Source organism: Salmo trutta, chromosome 33 (assembly GCF_901001165.1).
Source record: "Salmo trutta chromosome 33, fSalTru1.1, whole genome shotgun sequence".
Lineage (NCBI taxonomy): Eukaryota > Metazoa > Chordata > Actinopteri > Salmoniformes > Salmonidae > Salmo > Salmo trutta.
The window spans coordinates 43,446,998-43,457,172 of record NC_042989.1 but is presented as its reverse complement, the minus strand read 5'-3'; the positions used below and the strand labels follow the sequence as shown (position 1 = coordinate 43,457,172).

The window sequence follows — 10,175 nt, the reverse complement described above, 5'->3', positions numbered from 1 at the left end:
CCCTCTCTCCTGGACAACATGCCCCTCCTCTCCCTCTCTCCTGGCCAACCTGCCCCTCCTCTCTCTCTCTCTCTCTCTCTCTCTCTCTCTCTCTCTCTCTCTCTCTCTCTCTCTCTCTCTCTCTCTCTCTCTCTCTCTCATTGCAGCAAATGTGAAAACCTGCCCTTCCACATCTCCTCTGCTTCATAGTGCTGAGTGTGAGACAGAATACCAATCTCACTGCAGCACTATCCTATTGGTCGTTGTGGTGCTGACGTTCCTGATGCATCACAGACACTGGTGGTCGGGGGGGGAAGAAGAGGGGGCTGGCTGGCTGTATATAAACGAGGGCTCTGCAGCGTCGTTGAGCTGGTGCAGTGCAAGACACTAGCTCTTCCTCACCGATGGTCTGCAGAACAAGGGGGACTTTAAAAAAAAAATAACATCTGAAACAAAAATAAAACATCCTACATTAACCAACAAAAAAAAATCTTGAAAAAAAAAAACAACAAAAAATCCATCATGAGCTACGATCCTTATATCTCCTATCGCCGCACTTGGGACAGCTACCGAGGCTCTTCTCGACCTTCCACCACCAAATCCTTAATGTACTCCTCTCTCTACTCCTCCTCCTCTTCCTCCCGAGCTTTGGGCCTGGCGGCTGGAAAGCAGCGGACCCTGCGTCCACCGGCCTCTTCCTCACTGCCGGATGCGTCTACACGGATAGACCTGGCCCAGGCCTCCAGCCTCAACACAGAGCTGCTGGGGCTCCGCAGCCAGGAAAAGGAGCAGCTGGTGGGCCTCAACGACCGCTTCGCCACCTACATCGACAAGGTGAGGCGCTTGGAGCAGCAGAACCGGGCCCTTCTGGCAGAGCTGGAGGCTCTCAGGAGAAGGCAGAGGGACCCGTCCCGTCTTCAGGGGCTCTACGAGGGTGAAGCCCGGAGCCTCAGGGCTGCAATCGACCAGAAGACAGGAGATAAGATGCGCATGGAGGCAGAGAGGGACTACCTGAGGGACGTGTACGGGCAGCTGAAGGAGCGCTATGAGGAGGAGGCGCAGTGCCGTGCGGATGCGGAGGAGGCCCTGCAGAGGGCCCGGGAAGAAGTGGGGCGGGCCATGCTGTCTAACTGCGATGCAGAGGCCAGCGTTGTTTCCCTGGCCGAGGAAATGGGCTTCCTGAAGAAGGTGTTTGTGGAGGAGCAGGCGGAGCTGCAGGCCCAAGTAGTGGCGGCTAACGTGTGTGTTGACATGGAGGTGAGCAGGCCAGACCTGTCTGCGGCACTCAAGGAGATCCGGGCGCAATACGAGCGGCTGGCCAATAAAAACATGCAGGCGGCCGAAGACTGGTACCGGGGGAAGTTTGAGTCAGTGGCGGAGATGGCATCGAAGAACAACGAGGCGGTACGCTCTATCCGGGAGGAGACCATGGAATACCGCCGGCTGCTCCAATCACGCTCCTCTGAGATCGAGGCCCTGCGGAACGTCATCGAGTCGCTGAACAAACAGCTGGAGGAGCTGGAGGAGCACCAGGGGAAAGAGGTCACGAAGTACAAGGTACAGAACCACTCGATCAATCAGAACCAGGGGAAACAGGTACAGAACCACTCAATCAATCAGAACCAGGGGAAAGAGGTACAGAACCACTCAATCAATCAGAACCAGGGGAAAGAGGTACAGAACCACTCGATCAATCAGAACCAGGGGAAAGAGGTACAGAACCACTCGATCAATCAGAACCAGGGGAAACAGGTACAGAACCACTCAATCAATCAGAACCAGGGGAAAGAGGTACAGAACCACTTGATCAATCAGAACCAGGGGGAACAGGTACAGAACCACTCAATCAATCAGAACCAGGGGAAAGAGGTACAGAACCACTCAATCAATCAGAACCAGGGGAAACAGGTACAGAACCACTCAATCAATCAGAACCAGGGGGAACAGGTACAGAACCACTCGATCAATCAGAACCAGGGGAAAGAGGTACAGAACCACTCAATCAATCAGAACCAGGGGAACAGGTACAGAACCACTCAATCAATCAGAACCAGGGGAAACAGGTACAGAACCCCTCAATCAATCAGAACCAGGGGAAAGAGGTACAGAACCACTCAATCAATCAGAACCAGGGGAAAGAGGTACAGAACCACTCAATCAATCAGAACCAGGGGGAACAGGTACAGAACCACTCAATCAATCAGAACCAGGGGAAACAGGTACAGAACCACTCAATCAATCAGAACCAGGGGAAAGAGGTACAGAACCACTCAATCAATCAGAACCAGGGGAAACAGGTATAGAACCCCTCAATCAATCAGAACCAGGGGAAAGAGGTACAGAACCAGGGGGAAGAGGTACAGAACCACTCAATCAATCAGAACCAGGGGAAAGAGGTACAGAACCAGGGGAAAGAGGTACAGAACCAGGGGGAACAGGTACAGAACCAGGGGGAAGAGGTATATGGTCTGAGAGGGAGATAAGGTACACAGTGACAAAGGTATGAATGTGATAATGTGACCATTACAAACCGGGGTAAGAACATAAAACTCTTGTAGATAATGTGATAATGTGAAAGAGCAGTAGCAGGCTGCTAGCAGCACACGGGGTAGCTAACTCTGATGCTGCTATGACTCTGATTTGGTCCCTGCTCTTTATGGAAAGTGTTTCACTGCACCAGACTTTCCCTCTCCTACCCTCTCCTCTCCTCTCCTACCCCCACCTCTCCTCTCCTCTCCTACCCCCACCTCTCCTCTCCTACCCCCACCTCTCCTCTCCTACCCCCACCTCTCCTCTCCTCCCCCACCTCTCCTCTCCTACCCCCACCTCTCCTCTCCTACCCCCACCTCTCCTCTCCTCTCCTACCCCCACCTCTCCTCTCCTCTCCTACCCCCACCTCTCCTCTCCTACCCCCACCTCTCCTCTCCTCTCCTACCCCCACCTCTCCTCTCCTCTCCTCTCCTACCCCCACCTCTCCTCTCCTACCCCCAGCTCTCCTCTCCTACCTCCACCTCTCCTCTCCTCTCCTCTCCTACCCCCACCTCTCCTCTCCTACCTCCACCTCTCCTCTCCTCCCCAACCCTCACCCTCACCTCTCTTTTCCTACCCCCATCTCTCCTCCCCAACCCCCACCTCTCCTCTCCTCCCCCCATCTCTCCTCTCCCCACCTCTCCTCTCATCTCCTACCCCCACCTCTCCTCTCATCTCCTACCCCCACCTCGCCTTTCCTACCCCACCTCTCCTCTCCTACCCCCACCTCTCCTCTCCTCCCCCCACCTCTCCTCCCCCCACCTCTCCTCCTCTCTTACCCCTACCTCTCCTTTCCTCCCCCCACCTCTCCTCCCCTCCCTCCTCCTCCCACCACTTCTCCTCTCTTACCCCTACCTCTATTTTCCTACCCCCACCTCTCCTCTCCTCCCCCCACCTCTCCTCCCTCCTCCTCCCCTCCCTCCTCCTCCTCTCCTCTCCTCCCGCCTCCTCCTCTCCTCCCTCCTCCTCCCCCTACCTGTCCTCCCCTACCTCTCCCCCCCTACCTCTCCCCCCCCCACCTCTCCTCTCCTCCTCCTCGCCTCCATCCTCTTCCCCTACCGGTCCTCCCCCCACCTCTCCTCTCCTCCCTCCTCCTCCCCTCCCTCATCCTCCCCTACCTCTCCTCCCCCTACCTGTCCTCCTCCTCCCCCCTCCTCCCCTCCCTCCTCCTCCCCTCCCTCCTTCTCCCCCTACCTGTCCTCCTCCTCCCCCCTCCTCCCCTCCCTCCTCCCCTACCACCCCTCCCCCTACCTGTCCTCCTCCTCCCCCCTCCTCCCCTCCCTCCTCCTCCCCTACCTCTCCTCCCCCTGCCTGTCCTCCTCCTCCCCCCTCCTCTCCTCCCTCCTCCTCCCCTCCCTCCTCCTCCTCCTCCTCTCCTCCCCTACCTCTCCTCCCCCCACCTCTCCTCCCTCCTCCTCCTCCTCCTCTCCTCCCCCCACCTCTCCTCCCCTCTCCTCAGCAGTAATAGATCAGTCTGTGCAGGGAGTCGTCGTGTTCGAGGTATAGAAGGTCATGGTCTCCAAGGTTTGTCAGTATTCATGGACCGCTCCATAAGGAGACAAAATGACAGAGGAAGGTCACACCAAAGCTGTTATTCAGCTGAATATGTCCTTCCACTGTTTCTATATTTAGAATAATAAAGACCTGGTCTGAGACCTGGGCTGCATCTCAATGCCACCTTGTTTCCCATATAGTGTACTACATAGGGCTCTGGTCCAGGGTAGTGCATTATATAGGGAACAGTTAGTGTATCATTTGGAACACAAACTTGCTGTTTTATGGGCTTGATTTTTTTTTTTTTTTTTTTTTTTTTTTCAGGTGAGGACAAATGGTCTGTTTGTTTCAGGACAAATGGTCTGTTTGTTTCAGGACAAATGGTCTGTTTGTTTCAGGACAAATGGTCTGTTTGTTTCAGGACAAATGGTCTGTCTGTTTCAGGTTAAATGGTCTGTTTGTTTCAGGTTAAATGGTCTGTTTAAGGTTAAATGGTTTGTTTCAGGACAAATGGTCTGTTTGTTTCAGGACAAATGGTCTGTTTGTTTCAAGACAAATGGTCTGTTTGTTTCAGGACAAATGGTTTGTTTCAGGTTAAATGTCTGTTTGTTTCAGGTAAAATTGTCTGTTTCAGGTTAAATGGTCTGTTTCAGGTTAAATGGTCTGTTTGTTTCAGGTTAAATGGTCTGTTTCAGGTTAAATGGTCTGTTTGTTTCAGGACAAATGGTCTGTTTGTTTCAGGTTAAATGGTTTGTTTCAGGTTAAATGGTCTGTTTGTTTCAGGATAAATGGTTTGTTTCAGGTTAAATGGTTTGTTTGTTTCAGGTAAAATGGTCTGTTTCAGGTTAAATGGTCTGTTTCAGGTTAAATGGTCTGTTTGTTTCAGGTTAAATGGTCTGTTTCAGGTTAAATGGTTTGTTTCAGGTTAAATGGTCTGTTTGTTTCAGGTAAAATGGTCTGTTTCAGGTTAAATGGTCTGTTTCAGGTTAAAAGGTTTGTTTCAGGTTAAATCGTCTGTTTGTTTCAGGTTAAATGGTTTGTTTCAGGTTAAAAGGTCTGTTTGTTTCAGGTTAAATTGTCTGTTTCAGGTTAGATGGTCTGTTTCAGGTTAAATGGTTTGTTTCAGGGTAAATGGTCTGTTTGTTTCAGGTTAAATGGTTTGTTTCAGGTTAAATGGTTTGTTTGTTTCAGGTTAAATTTTCTGTTTCAGGTTAGATGGTTTGTTTCAGGTTAAATGGCTTGTTTCAGGTTAAATGGTCTGTTTGTTTCAGGTTAGATGGTTTGTTTCAGGTTAAATGGTCTGTTTCAGGTTAAAAGGTTTGTTTCAGGTTAAATGGTCTGTTTCAGGTTAAAAGGTTTGTTTCAGGTTAAATGGTCTGTTTGTTTCAGGTTAAATGGTGTGTTTCAGGTTAAATGGTCTGTTTCAGGTTAAATGGTGTGTTTCAGGTTAAATGGTCTGTTTCAGGTTAAATGGTCTGTTTCAGGTTAAATGGTCTGTTTCAGGTTAAATGGTTTGTTTCAGGTTAAATGGTTTGTTTCAGGTTAAATGGTTTGTTTCAGGTGAGGATAAACGATCTGGAGTGCGACATCAACGAGGCTAAGCAGGAGATGGCTCGTTACCTCAGAGAGTACCAGGACCTTCTCAATGTTAAAATGGCTCTGGACATTGAGATAGCTGCATACAGGTAACCTTAAACTTGGCTCAGCCACTATCAAATTACATATACGCACAGTATACAGCAAGGAATACACAACACAATGAAATGCTTACTGTCAAACACGACCAACACATTGATACGACCAGCACAATGACACGACCAGCACATTGATACGACCAGCACAATGATACGACCAACACAATGATACGACCAGCACAATGATACGACCAACACATTGATACGACCAGCACAATGACACGACCAGCACAATGACACGACCAACACATTGATACGACCAGCACAATGGTACGACCAGCACAATGACACGACCAACACATTGATACGACCAGCACAATGGTACGACCAGCACAATGACACGACCAGCACAATGACACGACCAGCACAATGATACGACCAACACAATGATACAACCAGCACATTGATACGACCAGCACAATGACACGACCAGCACAATGATACGACCAGCACAATGACACGACCAACACAATGGTACGACCAGCACATTGATACGACCAGCACAATGGTACGACCAGCACATTGATACGACCAACACATTGATACGACCAGCACAATGACACAACCAGCACAATGATACGACCAACACAATGATACGACCAGCACATTGATACGACCAACACAATGACACGACCAGCACAATGACACGACCAGCACAATGACACGACCAGCACATTGATACGACCAGCACAATGACACGACCAACACAATGATACGACCAGCACAATGGTACGACCAGCACAATGGTACGACCAGCACATTGATACGACCAGCACAATGATACGACCAGCACAATGGTACGACCAGCACATTGATACGACCAGCACATTGATACGACCAGCACATTGATACGACCAGCACATTGACACGACCAACACAATGGTACGACCAGCACAATGATATGACCAGCACATTGATACGACCAGCACATTGACACGACCAACACAATGGTACGACCAGCACAATGATACGACCAGCAGAATGGTACGACCAGCACGATGACACGACCAGCACGATGATACGACCAGCACAATGATACGACCAGCACAATGGTACGACCAGCACATTGATACGACCAGCACATTGATACGACTAGCACAATGGTACGACCAGCACAATGATACGACCAGCACAATGGTACGACCAGCACAATGGTACGACCAGCACATTGATACGACCAGCACAATGATACGACCAATAAAATGGTACGACCAGCACAATGGTACGACCAGCACAATGACACAACCAGCACAATGATACGACCAGCACAATAATACGACCAGCACAATGGTACGACCAGCACAATGGTACGACCAGCACAATGGTACGACCAACACAATGGTACGACCAGCACAATGGTACGACCAGCACATTGATACGACCAGCACATTGATACGACTAGCACAATGGTACGACCAGCACAATGATACGACCAGCACAATGGTACGACCAGCACAATGGTACGACCAGCACATTGATACGACCAGCACAATGATACGACCAATAAAATGGTACGACCAGCACAATGGTACGACCAGCACAATGACACAACCAGCACAATGATACGACCAGCACAATAATACGACCAGCACAATGGTACGACCAGCACAATGGTACGACCAGCACAATGGTACGACCAACACAATGGTACGACCAGCACAATGGTACGACCAGCACAATGGTACGACCAGCACAATAATATATATTTTCTCCACAGGAAACTCCTGGAGGGAGAAGAGTTCAGGCTGACCTTCTCTGCCCTGAACTAAAACCTCTTCACCCTGAACCCCAATAACCCTCAACCCCAATATCTCAATACCCTAAACCATATTCTTTAGTTGTATAGCCCTACCATTGGTCCTCCTTCCACCCTTACCTTCCTCCCCTACCACCCTACCCTACTACCCCACCCTTACCTAAACCCCATATCTAAACCCCATACTACCCCACCTTACCTAAACCCCATACTACCCCACCTTACCTAAACCCCATACTACCCCACCTTACCTAAACCCCATACTACCCCACCCCAGCTTACCTAAACCCCATACTACCCCACCCTTACCTAAACCCCATACTACCCCACCCTTACCTAGACCCCATACTACCCCACCCCAGCTTACCTAAACCCCATACTACCCCACCCTTACCTAGACCCCATACTACCCCACCCTTACCTAGACCCCATACTACCCCACCCTTACCTAGACCCCATACTACCCCACCCTTACCTAAACCCCATACTACCCCACCCTTACCTAGACACCATACTACCCCACCCTTACCTAAACCCCATACTACCCCACCTTACCTAAACCCCATACTACCCCACCCCAGCCTTACCTAAACCCCACACCTTCCTTCCCTACTACCCCACCTTACCTAAACCCCATACTACCCCACCTTACCTAGACCCCATACTACCCCACCCTTACCTAGACCCCATACTACCCCACCTTACCTAAACCCCATACTACCCCACCCTTACCTAAACCCCATACTACCCCACCCTTACCTAAACCCCATACTACCCCACCCCAGCTTACCTAAACCCCATACTACTCCACCCTTACCTAGACCCCATACTACCCCACCTTACCTAGACCCCATACTACCCCACCCTTACCTAAACCCCAGACCTCCCTCCCCATACCACCCCACAACTCATCCCCACTGTACCACCCTAATCTAGTACCACCCTAATCTTGAACAGCCCCCCCTAAGCGTCCCGAACGTCATCCTTCCGAAGACAGATGTGCCCTTGTTCTACACAAGAGGTCCACGATGAAGAGGTCCCCCTTCTTCTCCACACTGATGCTGTGACATCACACATCAACAAAATGGCCACCAGGCAGAAGACTGCTGAGAGATAGATTGCACTGCATTAGCTCGTACAGCTAAGCCTGTGAGAAATATCCCCTTGCTAGAGTTCCCCCCCTCCTCCATTAGCCTAGTCCCAGATCAGTTTGTGCTGCCTTGTCATCGGCTTATGGTCTCTGTCACACCAGCAGAAACAGATCTGGGCTACGTCGCCATAATATCCAAGCATCAGGCTTAACATTTTCATTTGACTATTCCCGTCCCCCCTCCCATTGTGCAAACATTTGACCAATTGTTTGTAAAGGAGGACTTTATGAAAATGTAATTTAGCCTTTGGATGCTTGGATTGTATCGGTGTGTTGTTGTCATGACGATAGAACGCTGTTGTGGGCATATTGATTAGGAATATATTGATGTGGAACTCTATCAACAGGATATTGATCCTGAACTGATCAGCGTCCCTGGTTACGTAGCCAGTGGAACAGTAACCTTAAAAGTTTATTGACCTTTCCTTCTCTGTTACTCTTTCATGATATTTCCATCCTCTTATGAAATTACCACGAGCTTCAGTCAGGCGAAGATAAGACAATACATTTGTTTTTGGCATGTTGTTCACGAAACATAAATACTAAGCCAAGCGGTATCTTGCCCGTATGTATGAGAAGCTGTGGGTAAGGAAATGTCATGTAAGACTATATTATTAATGCTTAGTTACTGGTTTCTCCCTGTGATCTTAGAGATCACAGCTCTGTTAGCTTCTGTTAGCCCTTTTCTGTTCTGTAAGGCCTTTCCCAACCTAGCCTGGGTACCAGTCTGTTTGTGCTAACATCCCACTCCTTGCCGCTCCTTGTCGTACCAAACATGTTTGGCATATGACACGGAGTACTAGGAGTGGAAGGTTAGCACAAAACAGGTCTGGATTTCAGGCTGGTCTGAACCTACAAGCTACAAATAAACAGTTAAACAACTGAAGAATAACTTAGATCTGAAACTATCCCAAGTCTGCACCTTATACTGTATGCGTGGTATACCTGTATGCGTGGTGTACCTGTATGCGTGGTATACCTGTATGCGTGGTGTACCTGTATGCGTGGTATACCTGTATGCGTGGTATACCTGTATGCGTGGTGTACCTGTATGCGTGGTATACCTGTATGCGTGGTATACCTGTAAGGGCCTTGCTGAATAAAATTATATAACTGAACTGCAAATGATTGAGGAAATTGTTTTATATTTTTTTTTATAATGTGATTGAATTATTCTAGGTGTCGGGTCAAACAAAAGCATGTCTTGTAGGCTTTGGTGACCTCTTTATTACTAAAGTAGAAGAGCTTCTTTCTGTCTTCCTCTGATATAGTGACCCATCCAGGGCGATGTAATGTGTCGACTATAGATAACAGTACAGGTGACCTGGTTAATGAAAAGAGAATCCTTCCAGGGATCTGGGGGTATATATATATATATAGGGTAGAGACTATATGTTAATTACAGTATATATATATATATATATAGGGTAGAGACTATATGTTAATTACAGTATATATATATATATATATGGTATAGACTATATGTTAATTACAGTATATATATATATATATATAGGGTAGAGACTATATGTTAATTACAGTATATATATATATATATATGGTATAGACTATA

At 48.7% G+C, this 10,175-nt stretch overlaps 1 protein-coding gene across 1 annotated transcript; it reads left to right on the top strand.

Moving 5' to 3' along the window:
• The first annotated feature begins 332 nt into the window (after nt 1-332).
• Nucleotides 333-9,727, top strand: neff2 (neuronal intermediate filament family member 2). Its single transcript, XM_029731017.1, has 3 exons — nt 333-1,536; nt 5,563-5,687; nt 7,414-9,727. Exons 1-3 carry the CDS (start codon nt 502-504, stop codon nt 7,463-7,465), a joined length of 1,212 nt encoding a protein of 403 aa, XP_029586877.1. The 5' UTR covers nt 333-501; the 3' UTR covers nt 7,466-9,727.
• Nucleotides 9,728-10,175: the final 448 nt, after the last annotated feature.

What these genes read in the sequence shown, in the direction of transcription:
- neff2 (XM_029731017.1), top strand. Translation starts at nt 502, where the DNA reads ATGAGCTACGATCCTTATATCTCCTATCGCCGCACTTGGGACAGCTAC. An exon ending in AAGAGGTCACGAAGTACAAG is followed by an intron (nt 1,537 to 5,562) that starts GTACAGAACCAC and finishes GGTTTGTTTCAG; the next exon opens with GTGAGGATAAACGATCTGGA. An exon ending in ATTGAGATAGCTGCATACAG is followed by an intron (nt 5,688 to 7,413) that starts GTAACCTTAAAC and finishes TTTTCTCCACAG; the next exon opens with GAAACTCCTGGAGGGAGAAG.